This window comes from Pleurodeles waltl, chromosome 1_2 (genome assembly GCF_031143425.1).
Source record: "Pleurodeles waltl isolate 20211129_DDA chromosome 1_2, aPleWal1.hap1.20221129, whole genome shotgun sequence".
In the NCBI taxonomy this organism is placed as follows: domain Eukaryota; kingdom Metazoa; phylum Chordata; class Amphibia; order Caudata; family Salamandridae; genus Pleurodeles; species Pleurodeles waltl.
In genome coordinates this window covers 171,430,082-171,452,864 of record NC_090437.1, presented here as the reverse complement: position 1 = coordinate 171,452,864, position 22,783 = coordinate 171,430,082, and the positions used below count along the sequence as shown (strand labels likewise).

The 22,783-nt window shown below is 43.4% G+C and overlaps 1 protein-coding gene across 1 annotated transcript in view; it reads right to left on the bottom strand.

Annotated features, from left to right (window-relative positions):
* Positions 1 to 22,783, bottom strand: part of LOC138299089 (zinc finger protein 282-like) — a 239,464-nt gene that overhangs the window by 100,450 nt on the left and 116,231 nt on the right. Inside the window, exon 4 of the mRNA XM_069237085.1 lies at positions 21,820 to 21,930. Within this exon, the coding sequence (XP_069093186.1) occupies positions 21,820 to 21,930 (111 nt within the window). The remainder of the gene's footprint in view (positions 1 to 21,819; positions 21,931 to 22,783) is intronic.

Here is a 22,783-nt window from a genome sequence, read left to right as displayed (position 1 = left end):
GACATAAATTTGTGACGGAGGTGTGTGTCCTATAGGCAGATTATGTCAGAGAATTCTCTTACGAGATCTTTCTAAATCCTATGTCTCTAATTCTTCCCACTTCCAAATTCTTATTTGGTATGTGTACTGATTAATGACACTGTGCAGCAAAGCCTGCCAATTGCTGCAGTCTCCCCCACTAGTGGTAGGAGATGCCATATACAGTCACATGGCCATAAACATGCAACAAGTCAAACATTCACAAGTCAATCACTAGAACAATCCCATACTCAGCATTTTTATTTCTGGCTCAGTGCAAACCGCTTTGATTCCCTCACTTCCAAACTTGTGAAAGATAGCAGAGCTGTCCCCGCCCAGCTGACTGATAACTAATTATTTTGTTGATATAACAAAGCAACCCCTCAATTGTCAGACAGAGGAGCTACTACTTGCTTGCCACAGACAGTAGTGATATTCTTCATATACAACAGAAAGCAAATCTATTGCTTACACCTAAACAGCAAAACTATCCCTTACTCCTGACAGATAACTCATTCACTGTACATGGTAGACCAATTCTTACTCTGCCAGAGATAGTAGGATTATGCTTTGATTTATTCCTAGCAAGCAGCATACTTTTATTTCCGTTTATCTGTTCATTCAGTCATTTATCAACAACTATCAATCCAAAGGAGGCCCCTCTGGCAGGGATACCTGAGCAGCAGAGTAATGGAGTACAGAACCTTGTGGGGAAAAAAGAAACTCCAAGCACAAGTCAGGTGGGAAATGGAAAATAAGAGGAATGACAAGGGCACAGGAAAGAGTGGAAGCGTCTCACAGAGTGACGTGATGGCAGAAAAAAAGACACAAGGACATTAGACCTAAGAGCAAGAAAAGGACAAGAAGACAACAGATCTCTCTCATCTGCAGTGAGACGGGAAGACAAGATACTAAACCAAACACATCAAACGGGCAAACTTGTCATGGATGGGCTCCCAGTTCATAGGTTTCTGATGGCAGAGCCAGTGGTGGCTCTGCCACTGGAAAGCTTCTGCCCCCCTCCGACGCCTCTACCTCCAAATAAAGGGATGGACCCACAACTGGGTGTAAGGTGCACTCATTTATGGCAAAACTTTTGTCTGTCCTAATCTGGAATAATATAATCCAGACATGACAGAAGTGTCAGAAATTCTCCATTAGAATGTCTCTGGCATGCTAAGGTCATCTGGAAGGGCACACGATACACTGCACATATAAGACAATGCTGTCAAAGCTGACATCGTTTAGGCAGATGGTTGCAAGGTTCAAATCTCCCTAGCAAATTACTCTTATGTGTAAATCTAAAACACAATTAAGCAAAAGAGTTAGAAAACACTATTCTATTTGGTGTGTTAGGAAGATCTGAGCTGCACAGGCCTTGTCTTCTGTATGGCTTTGGAGAGCTGTCCGATTTTGGGTACCTTCACAAAAGATATATAACATGACAAAGGACATCCTGATGTCCACCCCCCAGGCACAGTATTGTTCTGTGCACAAACACTGTTTATTTCATTTGCTTCTGTCACAATCAAAATGTTCACTGCAAAGTGTTCTGCTGCTCTTTGGAGCTAGGGTTGAAAAACATCTAAAAAACATGAATAGATATGTACAGTCCTGATACCCTCCATGAAGACATTATTTTGTTTCATCCCTAATTTCAACATATTATTTCCCACTGTGGACAGTTCAGAGATGGTTCAACTTCCATGTGTGATCGCCACACATGTCCTCATATTTTGCTTCCATGCAACTCTTTATGATCATTGTATTAATTCACGTGGCAATACTTTTCCTCACTATTTGCTTCCATGAAGCTCCTAATAGGTAAAGTGAGCTGTTTGGAGTTCATTAGAGGAGTCTGACTATGCTAGTAAACAGTTGAGTTGTTCTATAAATGGTTTTAGTTTGAAGCTATTTTACTTCTTATTTCATAGGTTTGCTGTCAGGAGCTGGGTGCCTGTTCTAGCATGCCATGCCATCTGATAGTTCACTCAAACAATGACAACACCAACAAGCGTGTTTTTTTTGGCAGTCAGAAGCATGACATCCCTTTGTTAGCATTCAGTTTGCCGCAGCGTTCCAGTCCAAGTGCAGCGTTTCAGTCCATGCTTTCTGACATGAAAAAAGGCAGCTCTGTTCTCCAGAAGTCAATGCTGTCTTCAGAGATGACCATGCACAGGTATAGTCAGGCAAAATATGCACAAACCCTGAGAAAGCTGGCAAGATTAGTCAGCACAAGTATCCCTGTGGAACTAACTGTACATGGTGCACTTGAAGGAATCTTCCCTGTTGATCCTTTTGTTACAATGAGCATTAAGTGAGGCACTTGAGTCTTTATTATTACTATTTTTAATATACAGAACTTTTATTATTGTGGACTTTGCATTGGGAGCCATTTGTATTTGGAGATCTCTAATTATTAGTCCTGACCACTTGATACCTTTGTAAAAAGATTGTTGCCCAGAGATTTTCAATTTTGATTTGTATTTTTGTATCATTAGAGAAGTAATTTAGCTTAGTTAAACATTGCTAATCCGGGCTGAATTTTTTTCTGGATTACATTTTTAAAAATGGCGAATGTGTTGCAGTGATTATTTAACATTTCTGGACCTATATTCTTCATTTTGGTGGGGTCAAGTAGTCTTACAGAGACAGAAAATAACTCCTCAGAGCAACCCTTCTGCCACTTTCCAGAATGGTGGCTCTAAAATGATGTCTTTTGGCCATCATATTGGTCATTTATGATATTACTGTGTTTGTTTCAGGTTTTCCGTTGATTAAAATTTGAAAACATGAGTGAAGCAGGTGGTCCGAGAAGATCGACGTCTGGGCATACCCTAGCCAATCAGACTTGACTCTGTTCGACATGGGAACAGTCCAGCCCAAACTGCCATGCCAGGTCTTCTCCGGACCTGAAACAAGCATCCTGAAACTGTTTTTTTTTTTTTTTTAAATGTTTCAAAAACCTTTAATTGAGTGCTTAAGTAGGCGATACATAGGTTTTTAAAGAGTGGTGCCTCTTACCTTAGGAAAGGCAGTCCACTTCAACTTTGTTTCAAATCATACTTACTAGAACTGTTTTCAGGGTATCACCCCTCATCGGCCAGGCTAGCTTGAATCCAGTGCAACAGAGAGCAAGGGACCCATGTCTGGGCATACCTTTGCCACTTAGAGCGAACATAGCAACTCAACAAGATGATGGACGGAATGCTGAAACTTTTCAAACACTCACCCCCAGTCACAGATCTGGGTTAAATCCCTAGTTCTTTTGCTCACCATGCCACCACAGTTTAGACCCAGCCATAGGTAAATCAGTCTTGACTCTGTTCCCCATGGGAACAGTCCAGCCTGAAATGCCAAGCCAAGTCCTCCCTGGACTGGAAGCAAGCATCCTGGGAGTGGTTTCGGAGTATCACCCCTCATCAGCCAGACTACCTTCAATCCAGTGGCACAGAGAGCAAGTGACCCATGTTTGGGCATATCCTTGTCACTTAGGGCGAACACAGCAACACAACAAGATGATGGACGGGGTGCTGAAACTTTTCAAACACTCACCCCCAGTCACAGATCTCGGTTAAATCTATCTTTCTTTTGCTCACGATGCCACCCCAGTTTCGACCCAGCCATGCGCAAATCAGTCTTGACCCTGTTCCCCATGGGAACAGTCCAGCCCGAACTGCCGGTCAGGTCCTCCCTGGACCGGAAACAAGCATCCTGGGACTGGTTTCCATGTCTGGGCATACCCTTGCCATTTAGGGTGAACATAGCAACACAACAAGATGATGGGCAGAGTGCTGAAACTTTTCAAACACTCACACCAGTGACAGATCTGGTTTAAATCCATTGTTCTTTTGCTCCCCATGCCACCCCAGTTTGGACTCAACCATATGCAAATCAGTCTTGACCCAAAATCTAGCCCGATATGCCAGGCCAGGTCCTCCCTGGACCGGATACAAGCATCCTGGGACTGGTTTCAGGGTATCACCACTCATCAGCCAGGACAGCTTGAATCCAGTAGCACAGAGAGCAAGGGACCCACGTTTGGGCATACCCTAGCCTCTTAGGGCAAACAGAGCAACACAACAAGATGATGGACGGAGTGCTGAAACTTTTCAAACATTCACCCCAGTCACAGATCCCGTGGGAAAAGAGCAGCCTGAATTGCATAGACAGGTCTTCCCTGGACCAGAAACAATGGAAAAAAACCTGAAAAAAATGAGTCAATAAATAGCAGAAACCAGTCAATGACAACAAGAATCAGAGTCTTCAGAGAAGGCGACGACAACCAAACCCAATCCCCATCCACTTAGAAGATCGAAGGATACCCCTCATCCACCTCCAACAACTGATCAGAAAGCAGAGGATCTTTAATGTGCCATCTGTGGTTTAGCCAAAACAAGGGCCAAAGGGATTGATAAAAGAGCAAAGTACAGAGTATGTGAGTCTCAAAGGGCAAACATGTTTTCATCTGCAGCTAATTTCTTCCAAGATGAAGTTTTCAGACGAGTAGCAAATCTAAAGAGCAAGGTGAATGTATTTGTAGAAGATTTGTGTGTTCACCTGAACTGTATACATGCATACATTCAAACATACAAATGTACAATGAGCTCCCAGCAGCAATGTAACCGCCAGCCTTCAGTTAAGTTTACACTCTTGGAAAACCAAATTCAGTTTTAAAGCCACTCGAGTGCGGGCGATGGGTTCACACTCAGTGAGAGCAGAGAAATAATGGTCAACATTGATGAAACTGTATTGATCCATAATAATGAAATTAAGGTTTCTCTGATGAGAATGTACAATGACAGAATTCATTTTTGTAAGTCTAACAAAAAGAATGAGCCACTTATGGTGTTCTCAGCTGATCTGACTACTGAAGTTCTTCCTGCCAAAATAAGATCACAGGATGCAGTAAAATCAGCAGTAACCATTTTAATAAATGTCCTGAAATATTTAGATTTTGGACTTAATGACAAATTTTGTGATGCCCCAGAGCTCTGCAAATTATAGGAGTCAACAAGAATGTCCAATGATGTCTTAACATTTTTAACGTCACTATTTAATATCAGCAAAGCAAAACTTACAAACTAAAATTCTTGAGTTCGGAACAGAAGCTGACAACATTGATGATGGCTTTGAAGATATAAGCAAAGAAGTGGAAGACAATCTCATGAACCGACAAGTTTATGCTGTGCAAATGTACTGTCTTTTCCAAATCATGTTTTATGAATTACATCATGAAAAAAAAAAAACTCCGCTACACACGATTACTGCCCATGCAATCTATGACATGTGCAAAAGTCGAAAGCCAATCACTTCAATGAATAGGATTGTTGTATCAACAAGTTATAATCACAAAGTATGGAGCAGGAACTTGCTAGCAGCTCATGCTGTAAAACCTTGTGAATCCGACAGCACACCACTTCCAAGTCACTTTAACAGGAAAGGATTTACAATTGCTGCTCTTGATAATTTTGATTTTGAAGACAGCTCTTCTTTGTCTGGAGCTGTGTCAGCTGTAGGCATAAAGAAATGGAGCTGCAAACTTATAAGACAACTGCCTTGCCAACATGTGCAAAATTACTACTATCCATCAACACATCCCATACTACAAGAAAGTTTCAAAGTGACTGAGGACATGGATCTTCTTCTACTCGATGCTGCAGCCCACCAAGCTGATTTAACAGAATTTACCGTATTGCTTATCTGGTGCGGACTGAAGGATGAAGAAAATCCAGTTCCTCCGTGGATTGGAATTCAAGCTCTGATCTTCCAGAATATCATCCCACTGAAGAAGGTTGGGTTTTTATTAGAAATACTATCGCCACTCAAACTATGCAACAGTATACACAGTTCTAAACAAATTCCAATATGTGCGTGCTCAGCTTGAAGACCAGCCTATCCTGCCATTTGTTTTGCAATGAAGGTGTTTTCCATATTGTAGCTCACATTTGTATGAGCAATCCAGTAGAATTTGATGATCTTTATCCAATGATGGGCATTTTCCACATGACAAAAGTTGCGTTGCTGTGTGCAGGAAGTTATCTCAGTGGATGTAGCATAGACAATGCATTTATTGATGCTGAAATCTTTGGAAGCAAAATTGTCCAGTCAGTATTGAGCGGAACTCATTATGTTCATTCTTCACAAGGCATCCTCATCATATCTGAGGCTATAGAAACATTGCGTTGGAATGATTTCTGGAACAAGAATGACAAATTAGGTTTTGCATATCTTAGCTCAGAAGTGAACAAGGCACAGGGCGCACTTCATTCGAAAGACATAATGCAAAGCCAGGCAATGTTCAATACACTCAGTTCAAAATCAGAGAACCACGTTTGTAGAGTTTGTCAAAGAATGTGAAGAAAAATCAAATCTTTGCAAGTACTGGGGATATGTTTTACACATGATAGCTCTAGTGAAGACTTGTTATATACTGATTGAGAAGGTGATTGGAGCGGCAGGTGAAAACTGTGGAGTCAATGATTACTGTGTTTCGCGAATTCGATTGCATAAATTACCTAAGATGAGGGTCCTGGTTTTTGGAAAGAGTGAAGAAGCTAGAGGTGGAAAAACCATACCGCTACAGAAAATTCATCCAAAGACATTTTGTAGTGAAAGACAGAGAGGGAAAGTTCAATGCTGTGGCTCCAGATTTGAAACTGGATCAGACGATCCAGAGATCACAGAAAAGCTCCAAGGGAATTGCTGGTCAGACACGTAAAAGTGTCTATGTTGCTCTTTGGCAACTAGTTTACCATGAAGTCCTTTTTATTTGCAATGCTTTCAGAGAAATTACAAATTCAAAATTAATGGACCATCGTGAAACTGTTCCTCACCACAAACTTGTGGGAAAGAGAGCGGAACGTTTTAATAAACATGTTGACAGCCTTCTTTGTTTTATGCAGCAGCAAGGAAACCACTTTGAAATGACTGAGCCTGTGAGACTACACAACTCTGAAACCAAACAATATGTGGATAACGATATAAAGACATGTCTACTGGATGTTCTGGAACATGGATCGAAATTATCCGCAGAACTGAAGCAGGGGAGATTTGTATTGAAAGAGAAAAAGCTGCTTGACATAATCACTAATGCTAAACTTCCACGCTTTAATTGCCAGAGTAAGAGTTTCGTCCAACCAGCCACTACAAAGAAAATTAGTTACTTACCTGTAACTGTAGTTCTCCAGTATTGGAATCTTTCATGCTTCAATCATTCCCCGTCGTCGAGATGGGAGCCCCCAGTACAACTACACAAGCAGTGTTGAAATATATTCACACAAGGGCCCAAGGCCTCTTCAATTTAATAAGGACCAAACTTGAGCATCCACCAATCAGACAACAGCAACCTCTAGAATCCTCCTGAGACAATCTCCGGCACCTCAGATTTTCCAAGCACAAGTGCATTAAGGGGAGATTGAGAAGAGAGAAGAGAGAGAGAAGATATATATATATATATATATATATATATACTATATATATATATATATATATATATATATGAGCTTCTCCGGGGAGGCGGGTGAGTCGCGTGTGAATCTATGAAAGATTCCAATACTGGAGACCTACAGATACAGGTAAGCAACTAATTTTCTTACTCCAGTATTGGAACTTTCAGAGATTCACATGCTTGAATCAGAGTAGCGAGCAGTAGTTATTCACATTGGAACATTGTAGTCATGTATGTCACAAAACACCTTCGTATACAATACATATGTAAAGCAATCCTTACTTCTCTCCCTTTTCTCTTCTTCTTTTTCTTCATTTTCTTTAACATGCAAAGCATTGGACCCATATCCGAAAGTAACAGACATAAACAATGTGCATACCTGATCTAGGATGGAGGGATGAAAGAGATGGCTCACCTTCACCTGAAGGGGTTCCTGAGGACTGCCTGACCCACTGCTACGCCTCCCTGAGATAATGCTTCCAAGCAGTAATGTCTTGTAAATGTATGTCAGCTTTTCGATGTCGCTGCTCTGCAAATGTCTTGCAAGGGAACCCCGCCGAACAGCGCTGCTGAGGAAGAGACTGCCCGCATAGAGTGAGCACGGACCGATGAATGCAGTGGTTTTCCCGCTGCTTGATGGCAGAATCGAATGGCTGAGGAGATCCATCTGGCTATACTCTGCTTGGAGAGCGGTTGACCTCGTCTGGGTGCACTGTAAGCTACAAACAATTGATCGAAGCGGCGAAAGGACTTAGGGCCAGATGTAGCAATCTCCGAATTTGCGATCCAGAAATTGCGAGTCGGTGCGACGTTGACAAGCACACCTGCGACGTCGACGAGACAACCGTCGACGAGAGTCCTGTCGACAGCAACACCGTCGATGAGAGAACTGTCGACGAAAGGACTGTCGATGACAGATACTGCAGTGCCAGCAACAGGGATGGCAGTTTTGTCCACTCAACCGTCGACCATCATGCCCTCTTCCAGAGACTTCAAAGCACAGCAGGAGTCCACAAGATTCCTCCCTCTTTCTTTTATCTCCATGGGAGAAAGGACATCTTCAATCCTTCCAAGCCATACATCTCCAAGCAAAGTCCTGCCATATCCACCGCAGCATCTACTAGATGCCGATGACAACAACTATTCTCAGGATGAGGGAATGTGCGGTGCAGCCAGTAGCCCATCTCAGCTGCATGTAAAGTGCCAAGACTTAGATGAGGAGGAGGAAGAACAACAGCAGCTCTATTATTCTTCAACGGTATAACTTCATACCCAACGGGGGAGCAGGAACTGTCTTTCCCCATGCCCAGGTCTCTGGTGACAAATCTGCAGGGTATGCTCAGGGACTACTATAGACGATTCCCACCATCAACGCCGGAAACCCCATCTAGGCCGTACGGTCAACGGACACCTATACAAGCCCCTTTTACTAGCCTTCCAGGAACGCCGCAAAGAAGTGTCCCATTGGTACCACAGCCACACGATGAACACATTTCATCAGATGAAGAGAGGGAAGAAGGAGAAATTTCTGAGGCAGCCCCTAGTGAGTGGGATGACTACCTCATTCCCACGCCGTCGCCGCCGCCAGCAGGACCAGTTGATTCGCCCCCGGAGGACATTGGAGGTTTCCACAATTTAATGGAAAGGGCGGCCAAGAGATTCAAATTGCCTATCGTTTCCCAAGAAACAGATTGTTTCCTATACGATTTCAAAGAGCCATCAAGGAAATCTGTAAGAGCAATCCCAATAGTGGACTTCCTATGGCAAGAGGGATTAAAGGCTATGAAGAACCCAGCCACAGTGCCTTCACAGATGCCGAAGCTGGAGAAGAAATACAAGGCCCGGACAACACTCCAGCCTGTTTAGTATCGCACCAAAGCCGGACTCGGTAATATCCCAGGCAGCACAATGCAGGTCAAAGAACCCTTCGGCACCTATCTCAGTGCCTCCAAACAAGGAGGGGAGGAGGATGGATAACATTGGAAAAAGGTTCTCCTCGGTAGCGGCGATTACAGTAAAGGCGGCCAACTCCTTAGCCATACTAGGGAGGTACGATCGATAGATGTGGGCGGACATGTCAGCTTACGTGATTTATTATCTGGGGATGTCAAGGTGAAAGCAAGGAAAGTACTGCAAGAGGGTGAGCGGATCGCAGCGGAAATCACTGACTGCGCCATAGGCATTTCCTTAACAGGATTCTGCCAACTCACAGGAGCAGCGGTCTTGCGTAGGCAGGGATGGCTCAAGTCTACCTCTTTCCCCCCAGAAGTCCAGAGCCGCATTCTAGATATGGCGTATGATGTGGAGAGTCTATTTGGGAAGCATGTTGACGAAATGCTACAATCCATCAAGACGGATACTGACAAGGTGAGATCGCTTGGTACCTTGCAGTATCGCAGGCAGCCCTTTCGTGGGGCAAGAGGCAGGGGAAATTACTCCTTTCGAGGGGGTTTTCAACAACATAGACCCCAGTATCAGTCCTCTACAACAGGACCCAGACAGCAATACGGCCAACATCAACAACATTACTGGTTACCACATACCGCGGCATATCGGCACCCGGCGAAAGGAAGACCAGCGCCACGGGGAAGAGATACCAGCAGGAACAAATGATCAGCTAGTCATACCAGCTTCCTACACTACCAGGGGCTCCAAGGTCGAGGGTCGCATCACTTCTCACTTCCTTCGTTGGAAGGTCATAACATCAGACAGATTGGTGTTGGACGTAGTAGCCAGAGGGCATACTCTGGAGTTCATTCAGAAACCACCGAACGTCCCGCCGTCGGGCCCTCCACCTCCACGAGTAGCCCAACTGCTCAAGGAAGTACAAGTGATGCTACGCAAGGGAGCAATAGAGCTGGTCCCTGCTCCTCACAGGAACAAGGGGTTCTACTCACGCTTCTTTCTGGTGAAGAATCCCTCCGGAGACTGGCACCCCATTCTGGATTTAAGGTTGCTAAATAAGTTTCTGAGGAAACAGTCGTTCAGGATGGTAACACTGCAGGACATCTTGCGCCTCCTGAGTACCGGAGATCATATGGCATCCCTAGACCTCCAGGATGCATATTTTCATGTCCTGATGCACTGCAACCACCGGACATTCCTCAGGTTCAAGGTAGCTGGTATGCATCTACAGTTTCGGGTCCTACCTTTCGTTTTAAAATCAGCCCCCAGAATTTTTACGAAGATGCTGGCTGCAGTGGCGGCTCATCTGTGCCAGTCGGGCGTACAGGTGTTCCCCTATCTCGACGACTGGCTCATAAAAGCACGGTCAAAACGCCAGGTGGTGCGTCACATATCTCTCTGCCTCCAGTTGTTCGACGATCTGGGACTTACCGTCAACTACCAGATATTGCATCTTCATCCAACGCAGACATTGGGCTTTTTAGGAGCAATACTGGACACGGTCCAATGCAAAGCGTACCCGTCGCAGGAAAGGAATTTAAAGCTCAACAGGTTAGCCCACAACCTCTCGGCAAAAAAGTGCATTTCAGTTCGCGCTTACAAATCATTGCTGGGAATGATCTCATCATGCATTCCGCTGGTTCCAGACTGCAGACTACAGATGCGGCCCCTGCAAGAGTAATTGGATTTACAATGGCACCAGGTTCAGGGGTCTTTCGAGGACAAAATTCTCATCACATCGGAGATGAGAGCAGCAGTGGCTTGGTGGGCAACATCGGCAAATTTGACCAGAGGTCTCACGTTTCTTTATTAGGTGCTTCGCTATATCGTGACGACGGATGCTTCCCTCGAAGGGTGGGGTGCCCACCTTCAGGATCTTTGCATCAGTGGGTCTTGGACTCCAAAGGACAGACAGCTCCACATCAATCACCTTGAGCTCAAAGCTATAGATTTCGCTCTAAAAGCTTTCTTAGCAAGGCTTCAGGGCTCAGATGTCTTGATCAGAACGGACAATATCGCATGCATGTTTTACCTAAACAAACAGGGTGGCACAAAGTCTCTACAGCTCTCACAGCAGGCTCAAAACATATGGAAATGGGCCATAAAGCACAACATTTCTCTGAAAGCAGAGCATGTCCCAGGACACAACAATGTACTGGTGGACACCCTGAGCAGGACAATAATCCCCTACCACGAGTGGGAACTGGATCAGGAGATTCTGGATCAGCTATTCCAGTTATGGGGCAAACCAAACATCGATCTGTTTGCCACATTCGAGAACAGAAAATGCCCCTACTACACAAGCTGGCTTCCCCAAAGAGGATCGTGGGGGAATGCGTTTTCGATGAGATGGTCCAGCATTTACGCCTACGCTTTTCCTCCGATCCCACTCATAATGAGAGTCATCGGCAAGATGAAGGCAGAGGGTTGTCGCCTCCTATTAATAGCACCAAGATGGCCCAGAGAGGTGAAGAAGAGTCCAGCCTGTCGACTTCCTTGGAATGCCTGATTTTTTAATTTTTTAAATATTTAATTTTTTAAGAGAGATATGGGAAATCCAAACCGGGGGGCCTGGACCCTAAGCCTCCCAATAATTACTGTCCTAGATTAATGAAGAGGTGAATTCCCACATCAGAAATCTTTTTCATATAATAGGCACAATGCTTCAAAAGTTGATTTATTTCGTTATAGAAAAGAAAATCAGTTCCAAGGGTTTTAAGTCCAATTAAATAGAGACGATCTTGAAATTAGAGTATAGTTCCATTGATCAGCAACATTAAAGTCCAATCAAATAATCCCAAGGTTGGAAAGAGATCAGGTAGAAGTATACGATGGAGTAACAGCCAACACGTGTTTCCCCCCTTTGGCGAGTAAGCGGGGGCTTTCTCAAGGCTGTAGAAAATATATATAGACAGTATAAGTCACAAGTCAAGCAAATGCTGTCAGGTGTGATAGCATGCTTCCGGTGCAAATTGTGCGATGCATTTTATGCTCCCTCTGGGTGAAACCAGTGGATATTAAGAGAAACCCATACCATATTCCCAAAAGTGATCCAAAAGCTAAAGTAATGAGATTAAGAGCTTATATTCTACTACTTATTAGTTTGTGGAAAAACGAAAAGATGTTACTTGTGCTTTCTAAATGATAGGTAAGGCAAGAAGTAAGACCAAGAAAATACATGCTGGCACTCGCATGCTGTTAGTATATGTTGAGAAGAAGTACATATAAGGGAAAATTACCAGAAACGTCCTATGATAGATGTTAGTAAGAGAAGGAATTTGAAGAGTGGATAACATACCCAATTCAGAACATTATGCAAAAACTTCTGACATAAATTGTCTCAATTGTAGGTAGAAATCTAAACATAAGATTATGTACAATATATTATGAAAACATCCGAATAAAGACAGTGTATACCAAATAACACAAATAAAAGCCCCCAAATATTTATGAAATCAAGTTTGCCACTTTTCACCATAACACTAAACAGTAAACCAACAGTATTGGATTATATATATGCAACAGGAAAGAAGAGAGAATATCATGGTGTAACAAGAAAAAATATATAGGCGACAGGCTCGTAACGAACTCCAGTCAACCTATAGATCGTTAAGTGGAGCTCCTTGTCTAACGAGCGTTTCTAACGAGGTAGCTCGGTGGCTGAGACCCAGCTTCCCTGTAAAGAGATAATCTCAGAATGCAAGTAACGTGAGTTATTTTTACCTTGAAAAATATTAAGAAGAAAGAAAATCTGCAGTTGAATCACCGGCGCGTCCCGCGGTAAATCGCTGTGGCGCCGTCGGGCAACAACGCGGTTTACATAGCTGCGCGTCCCTTCTCTGCCTCGCGGGCAGCGAAACAGAGAAAGGACTCTACATACAATGTGTAAAGGAATAGTGGCGGCCATATTGGAACAGGTTAACGCTACCAACTAATGATAAGCCCCATAGGACAGAGATAAGGGCCACAGACCTAAGCAGTTCAAAGGTTGAAAAATTAAAACACAAGTACAGGCCCCCTCAGAGTATACGCAAGTCAGACCAGTTGTTCATAGCCTTTGGAAACGCAAGGAAGGGATTTGCAGTATCCAAACAGACTATAGCTAGGTGGATTGGCCTGGCCATACAGTTCTGTCATACCCAGGCTGGTAAGCCTCTCCACAGCAAGGTAAGAGCCCACACGACAAGGGCGGTAGCCGCATCGGCTGCCCTCTTCGCTGGAGTACCCCTACGGCAAATCTGAAGAGCAGCCACATGGTCCAGCCAGCATACGTTCACGAGACACTACTGTCTTGAGGAAGCGAATACCATGGACACAGCAGTGGGCCAAGCAGTCTTGAGGCACTTGTTTCGCTAAGGTGAGCCTCTTGGATCATCCCACCTCCACTACCAGGGTAAGTTGAACAACGGTTTTCTTATTTTAATCAAGATTAATCTGTTCCAATTCTTATGTTTACACTAGAGCCTCATTATCATAGCATGCCATATGTTTGTTATAAAGCAGTGATCTGTGCTTATAATGACTGAGGGTTACTTACAGAGTAACAAGATTACGTTCCATTGAGCACTAACTAGAACTACTGTTGCTCTCATTTCTATTGATAGTCTAATGTTGGTTCAGATGGTATAAATACGGCTATATGTCTACTTAATCAATATTACTGCTCCCTACTCTAATTCAAGCATGTGAATCTATGAAAGATCCAATACTGGAGAAGAAAATTAGTTACTTACCTGTAACTGTGGTTCTCCAGTATTGGTATCTTTCATAGATTCACATGTGACCCACCCTCCTCCCCGCAGAGGCTCCCCTTATAGGTAAACTCTTTTCTTCACACTTGTACTAGAAAATCTGAGGGAAAGAGCCTCTGTTGGGAGTATTCTAGAGGCTGTTGATGCCTGATTGGCTGAGGTTCAACTTTGGGTCTTTTTTACAAAACAACATGGATAGACTATAAAAGAACCTAAGGAAGCCCTTGGGGCCTAGTGTGTAGAGTGTACTGCTATGTGTATTTCAGGTTACCGTGAGGTTCCCACCTCGACGACGGGGATGATTCAAGTATGTGAATCTATGAAAGATCCAATACTGGAGAACACATGATTGTATATTCATTACCGAAGAACAGACAAAGGGTCGTATTGATTTGCAAGATACGCCCCTTCCAGATGTAGACGGGGAATTGTGGGTTGATGGGTCTTGTTTGAAGTTGCCAGACGGTACGACCTCAGCTGCATATGCAATCACCACAATACACACGGTAGTGGAGACAGCTCGTATACCACAGAAGTCAGCTCAAGCAGCTGAACTAATAGCTTTGACACGAGCATCTGAGCTTAGTACTGACTTATGTGTGAATATTTATACAGACAGCCGCTATGCTTTTGGAGTGGCTCATGATTTTGGTTTGCTTTGGAAGGTGAGAGGCTTTCTCATATCCCACGGGATGCAGATAATGCACGGAGAGTTAGTGCATAACCTCTTGACTGCATTGACATATCCAAAGAAAATAGCTATTGTGAAATGTAGTGCACACAAGAGAGTGACCGATAAGATAGGGCAAGGTAATGCCCTTGCAGACCGCGTAGCACGTGAGACTGCGATGCAGCGAAGTACTACTTCTATGTATGTAGTGAAGTCACAAGCTGAACGTTGGCATAATGCTAGACAAGACGTATTAGATAAACAGAAATCTGCTTCCTATGTGAAAGAACGTGAGCAATGGTCTTAAGAAGGAGATTTGGATGATGAGGGCTGTTGGCGGAATAAGCATATGGATAAATGGAAATTGCCTATAGCTTTTGTACAACCTATGGTTCAGATGGCACCTGGGCTGGCACATGTTGGAGCTTCAACAATAACGAAGTTGCTTACGCAAGTTTGGGAGCATCCAGAAATTTCCAGTACAGCTAAGAGAGTAGTACAGTCTTGTTTGATCTGTTTATAATACAATCCTGGAAAAGGGACACAAACTCCTGCGGGAGGGTTTGCTACACCAACTGCACCTTTCAAAGTTCTACAAATGGATTATATTCAGCTTGAACGCTGTAACAATTTAAAGTATGTCTTGGTGGTGGTATGTGCTTTTAGTAAATGGATAGAGGCGTACCCCACAAAGGATAATACTGCCATTACCACAGCAAAGGTGCTTTTGAAATTATTTTTCCCTAGGTTTGGTGTTTGCAGAATTTTATGGAATGATAACGGACCTCATTTTGTTGGGGAAGTTATTAAGTATGTCCTGAAAGGATTAGGGATCAAACAGAAGTTCCATGCGGTTTTCCACCCACAATCAGCAGGGTTGGTGGAAAGGTATAATGTTACTTTGAAGTCAAAGTTAGCGAAGATACAGGCTTCCACATCTTTAACTTGGCCGGATGCATTACGTTGGCATTATTGTCTATTAGGTCAGTGCCACACTCTCGAACAGGCCTTACCCCCTATGAAATAGTATTTGTAAGGCCAATGAACATTTGGGGAGTTCCTAAGCCAAATTCTGTATATGATGTACCTTGTGTCCTGATGAATGATTATTTGGCATGGTTAACCGACAATTTGGTTTCTATTCATCAACAGGTTCGAGAAGCACTTCCTGACAGATCTACAGGTGAAGGCCATGAACTCCGACCTGGTGACCAGGTGATGATTAAGTCCTTTGAAAGATCAAGCAGCTTGGAACCAAGATGGCGAGGCCCAGAGCAGGTGCTCCTTGCGACAAGGACAGCAGTTCGAGTGACGAACCGGAAGAATTGGGTCCATAGTACTCACTGCAAGAGAGTGTTACCTACCTTGGTGAAACCTGCTGTGCTGACCGATCATCGAGAGAGCTGGACTACGGAGAAAGGCCGTGCTATATCACCTGACGAATCTGCAGAGTTCTTCCCGGACCATACGATATCTGGAGTGTCACAATATAATTTGAGACAGAGGAAAGAATCTGTAGTGCTGAAAAAAACAGGTTGAGCTACTGCCCTGGGTTAGTGAAACGGAGAACCAATGTGGCAAGGAGGGGGGGGTGGGCGGGGGGGATCAGCCATGCATTAGAGTAGTGACGCCCATCTTGGCCCGTGGTGAAGAAATCAGTGGCTGCCCAGGGATAAGAGCTCCAACGATTGTTTTGAATGAATTTCTGGAAGGGTCGATTATCACTGTTGCTAAAATGAATAACAAAGTGATCATTAGTACTATGGGGTTTGTTGTTGTTTTGGTGGTAATAGCAATAATCACCTGGTTTGTTGAAAAGATGGCTTCTGCTTGTGAGTTTTTTGTTGCCACTACTCCAGTACCAGAGGATCTCTATTACTTTACACTTCCCTATCAGGAGCAGAAGCACTGTCAATCGTACTTCAATAATACTTTCATTCAGATGTTGCATCATACTCATAAGGCTAGAAATACTACTAACTGTTGGGTATGTGGAATGATACCTGCGCATCAAAAGAAAGGAGGAACACCTTTCATTCCTCTTCCTTTTTCACACAATGGTTCTTGTCTAGCTTGGTACACGCTTTTGTTTGCATCTGGAAAACGTACAGAGGGCGGACTTCTTTTTCGTCTTAATAAAGTATGCTACCAAGACAAAGATGGGTATCCCCAAGCCAAAGGAACAAAATAGGAATGGGAAGAGTATCAACCGGACGATGTTTCAATACCATATGTCTTCACAAATATAAGAGACTCTGACAAGAAAGAACAATTTGTGATTTCTTTTACAAAAACTAAAGCAGATTTATGTATACGTAGCATTGGGTGAATTCCAGTGGGGGACAAGCGATTATACCTTGATTTTAACTATTGAGGGTGTAAATAATAGTAGTTTTACAGCTTCACATAATACATATTTTGTTTGTGGTAACTATGGATATTACCAACTACCTGTTGGGTGGTCAGGTGTGTGTTATGTATCTTTTCTATTACCCCCTGTGTTTTTGGCACCTGCATCATATCACTGAGATTTTAAACTGTTCAAAGACATCATTAAAAATAGATATAAAAGGACAATAAGTACAAATGAGGTAGACCAAACGGACACTAGCCTGCAACAATAAGTTGATTTTAATTTAGGGTTGTTCTCCTTTGTGGGTGCTGCGTTAAACAGTAGGAAAGTGAGACGATTGACTAGGGTTGTGGAAGATGTTACCAATCAGGCAGCTCTGGCACTTGGGAATATTACAGAGGAGCTCCAAATTGCGAGGATTGTAGCGCTCCAAAATCGTATGGTACTAGATGTGATATTAGCTGATCGAGGTGGTGCATGTTGCATCATCGGTAGTAGTTGCTGCGTTTTCATTCCAGATCACTCACCTTAAGTATATGACACAATATCTAAATTGCATAAAATTGCTTCAGAAATTCACACAGGCTGGTACTTGGACTTTTTCTGGATCGTTTTGGGCTCTTGTTTCCGCTTGGGGCTGGAAACTACCGACTATCTTGTGTATAATGATTGCAATATTTTTCACATGCTGTATCTGTATTCAATGTGGTCCAATGTTCTGCTCCATGTGTATTACTGCTTGTATGCCTACCAAAAGAAATATTACAGAAATGAAAGCACAACGCATGTTAGATAAGGAAATAGCTGAAATGATGAGCATAAATATACAAGATGAATATTTAGATTATCCCAGAAAGACGAATGTCTTCAGCTAATGCTGAAAGGGTCGTCTGTTGTAATTTAGTAGCGATTAGATTAAGCATTAGCAGAAGACATCTTGTATTTAGCAACTATTGTGAACATTTTGCAGAATCCATTTTGTATTCATGGCAGCCATTATCTCTGCCACATGCTGCCATGTGCTCGCCATGTGCTCTGTCCTACCTTCCTGTTAACTACTCTTGAAAATCTTTCTAGTGACAAGTTATATTTATCATCTCCCACTTTGCACATGCCCAGTAAGGTCTGCAGCTGCTAGTAATTAGTAACCGACAGTAATATGTCTACTAGTCCTTGAAAACTGTTAGCCCCTCCTACCTGTCGACTGTGCATTTCCATATGACCTTATATGTATATAAGTCTTGCTTCTATAATTGTACCACCTTCTTTTAGACCCTGCGTGGGTATAAAAGGACCATGCTCTCTTAGTTCAGTGTGCTACTTCAAACATTACCGAAGGGTGCTGTATGAACTGTGGTACCACATCATGAGGTTTAATAAACTTTGTCTTTTATTTCAGTTTCTGTGCCAACTTCTTCCTATATGGTCTGAGGGCTTTGTGCAGAGAAGAGCGAACCCCTTGCCCTAGTAGGCCTTGCTGAGGCTTACTTCGACAATACAACTAGTGCAGACACCACTTCTGCACTGCACGGCACTTCCTATTTAACTAATGTACTCCACAGGTGGGTTAAGCACAAACCTGCAGAACTTTTAAGAAGGGGAATGAGCCTGTAGGCCTCACTCAAGTGAAATATGGTAAAAAAAAAAAGGTCCTGTTCCCTACTACTAATCACTACACTGTATTCTGCCACCACCGCATTTGTGCTGCTTAACTCCTGGTGAAGGCAGTAACATTCCACCACTATGAGGGTAGCGCTTTGAACGCCCTTCCGGTTCCAATAAGACTGCAATCCATGAGACATGTCTCTGTCACGGTGCACACACAGGATCTGTGTTTACCTATGACAACAAAAATCAGCATAAGGGATCCGGACAGTACAGTTGGGAACTAAGAACTGGGTAAACATCCATTACCATGCGGTGAACATTTCGGTCCCAACGCTAGGTATTTAGGGTTTTGGTGTCAGGGGTTTGTTGATGTGTCCTATTAATGGTTCCATATTTGTGGAACATCTTCCAATATTATTAGTACCTTTGGTTCAATTCCTGGTCGTATTCAACTGTGTTAGCAATGTAACTCTTGGACTGTTCTCTACCTAGTATGTTGTCCGAATGTCCAAGAATACACAGTTTTGCTCAAAGAATTACAGATAAGACAGATGATACTAATGTAGAAAATCATATGACTTATGGTAATAGCATGAAACAGAGTTATTTGGCATTAGGTATGAGAGGTTCTTTTTCTAGAGAAAGAGTGGTCTAGATGATAGCACCCACAACACAGAGACTCACCAGCAAGACTTAAGGCCTCATTTAGAGTTTGGAGGACAGGTATACTCCGTCACAAACATCATGGATATCCTGTCTGCAGTACTAAGATTTCCATAGGCTATAATGGAATTGTAATACGGCGGATGGGATATCTGTCACGTTTGTGACAGAGTAATCCCCTCCGCCAAACCCTAAATCAGGCCCTTAATGTTTTCTAAAGTGTGAAAAGCAGTTCGCCGTAATAAAAGACTGAAAAGTACTGCGATAACTATGCATTAGTATTTTGAAAGGACTGATAGTTTGTGGGAATACCTGGATGATTTTCTGTTCGGTACATGGGAAACAAGCACTGGGAAACCCAACAGGTCTCGTCTATGCAAGCGCTATTGGCTTTGACAATGTGTTTTAGCCATGTTGTACACCAATGTGGTTGCTGTTAAGAATGGCTTAGAGTTAGTGGTGTGGAGCGTAGCAGAGTGGAGTACAGTGTCAGAGTAGAGTAGGGGGACTAGATTGTCATAGAGTGAATTAGGTGGAGCGGACGTTGTAGAGTGGAGTACACTGTCATAGAGTGAAGATATTGGATTAGAGTGCCATTGAGTGTAGTAGGAGGAGTAGAGTATCATAGAGGGGAGTAAAGTTTGGTGGTCCAGTTTCAGAGTGTGCCGTAAAGTGGAGTGTGGTGGATTGTGGTTGAGTGGAGTGGGGTGGGGTGGATTATTTTGAAGAGGGGTGGACTGGATTGGAGTGGGTTTTATTGCAATGGATTGGGGGCTAGGATGGATTGGACTGGAGTGGGGTGGACTGGAGTGGGGCAAATTGGAATGGGGTGGATTGGGCTGAGGTAGACTAGGTGGACTGGAGTGGGGTGGATTGGGTTGGGGTGGACTGAGGTGAGTGGATTGGAGAGGGGTGGGCTGGACTGGAATGAGCTGGATTGGAGTGGGGTGGACTAGAATGGATTGGAGTGAGGTGGTATGAATTGGAGTTGGATGGATTGAGGTGGGTGGACTGCATTAGTGTGGAATGGATTACTATGGAATGGAGTGGGTGGACTAAAGTGGGGTGAATGGATCGGAATGGGGTGGGGTAAATTAGACTGTGGTGGTTTGGATTGGAGTGGACTGGATTGGTGTGGGGTATATTGAAGTGGGGTGGACTGGATTGGAGTGGGGTTGACTGGATTGGAAGAGACAGGATGGATTGCCTTGGTGGACTGAATTTGGGTGGTGTGGATTAGACTGAAATGGAGTGAGGTGGATTGGACTGGATTGAAAGTGAGGTGGGTTGGTGAAATGGGGTGGGTTGGATTGAAATGGTGTGGGCTGGAGTGAGATGCACAGGAGTGGGGTGGATTGGATTGGAGTTGGGTGGATAATGGTATGGCGGATTGGACTCGAGTGGTGTGGAGTGGACTGGAGTTGGGTGCATTGGGGTAGGATGGATTGGATTGTGTGGGTGGATTGGATTGCACGCGTTGGATTGGAATGGAGTATGATGATTTGGATGAGAGTGGTTGGACTGGATTGGAGTGGGGTGGATTGGAATGGGTGGATTAGATTGGGTGGATTGGTGTGAAGTGAGGTGGGTTGGATTGGGGTGACTGGATTGACGTAGGGCAGATTGGAGTGGATTGGTGTGGGGTGGATTGAAGTGGATTGGACTGGAGTGGGATGAATTGGATTGGGGTGGATTGGAGTGGGTTGAATTGGAGTGGGTTGAATTGGAGTGGGATGGTTTGGCTTGGGGTGGATTGGTGTGGGGTGATTAGATTCGGTGGGTTGGTGTGAGGTGGGACGGACTGGACTGGGATAGATTGGAGTGGGGCAGACTCCACAGAAAGGAACAAAATGATGCTTGGCCTGCAGCGACCAATTATGAGGCAGTATAGAAGAATGTCACGCAAGCCAACAAATGGTAAGCAAAGGGCGGGCTCAAAGCCCTTTTTGTAAACAACAGTGTCTAGCAAGTGAGAAGCATGCGCTAGCACACGTTATCGCAGGCTACGCCCTAAAAATCTAGGGAAACTGTCATAATACTACTCCCTGCTTCATACATCAAATGAAGAAGGGAAAGGAATATATTGTTATATCAGACACCAAACATCTATTTATGCAATCAACAACAGTAATAATAATGAAATAATCATCCAGCTTGTTAACATTTCCATTCTACCATCAGAGATTTCTGATTAACTTGGTAAACTGGGTTAAACTGAAAGTTTGGGTGAATACAATAATCAAAACACCTTTAATATTACACTTTTGAATGTTTAGGGTGGACGTTTGTTGTATGGTTGTGCTCAACTAAGGCTCTATAACTGAGTGTGTCCTAATTGTGACAAGGAGGTGGAGAATCCATACAATCATCTCTTACAAACACATCTGTTCTATTTACTCACTTGGGGAATGGTCATTGTTGTGCCTTCTCTCTGGACTCCTATAGTCCATAGGACACACATCATCCTTCTCTTTTGTGCTCAACGAAAAGACAGAGGCAGCAATAAGAGGACCTAAAATTAGAATTAAACAGAAAATAAAAGTTCATCAATAGTTCCTTATGCCATTACACAATAGTCAATATGGTTTATGTGGGGCTTGCAGAAATGAACACCATAAGATCTCATGTAGTAAAAATAAATAATAAGGATGATCCTACTAAAGAAATTGTTAAACCACTAAAGCTCCTCCTTTCACCCATAAAGACACATTCCTTGAAATGGCATTCATTATACAATGGTCATGGCAACAGTACGTACTACCATGCCTATGCTAATGTGAGTCATCTGATGAATTAGCTATTTACATTTTAGCATAACAAATGTATCAATTTTTTACACCCTCCATTTGATCAGGAAAGAATGTGTTGTATGTGTGACACATCATCCTCACTATTTCGTTCAGGTGGTGCTCCCATAGGGGTATCCTTTAGCAGCTGTGTCAAAGGCATGCAGAAGCACTTTTGCTAGTAAGAAGATCATAGATAGTTCATCATTCAGTTGGTTTGGAGGTGTTAAGCACTCTGTTTTAGACACAAGAAGCAGAAGACCATGCTGCTCAGCTTTAAGTCATGAGAGTGGTTGCCAAAGAAACCATGTGGTAGACCCTCCCACCATATACAGTATGACAGGGCGATGTATAAAGCCCTGAGCTAACCTACTAACCATCATAGCTGTAACCAACTTGTCAAATGAGTTACATGAAAACAGATATACAAGTCAATGGGGAGCCGTTGCGTACGTACTGCATATTAATTAATACATACATCTTCAGTATTTCACATTTTCTATCATTGAAAACAATTTTGTCATAAAATCTCCCTTCAAAATACACCATTTTACTTGTCCAGTAAGTCCATTTCACACC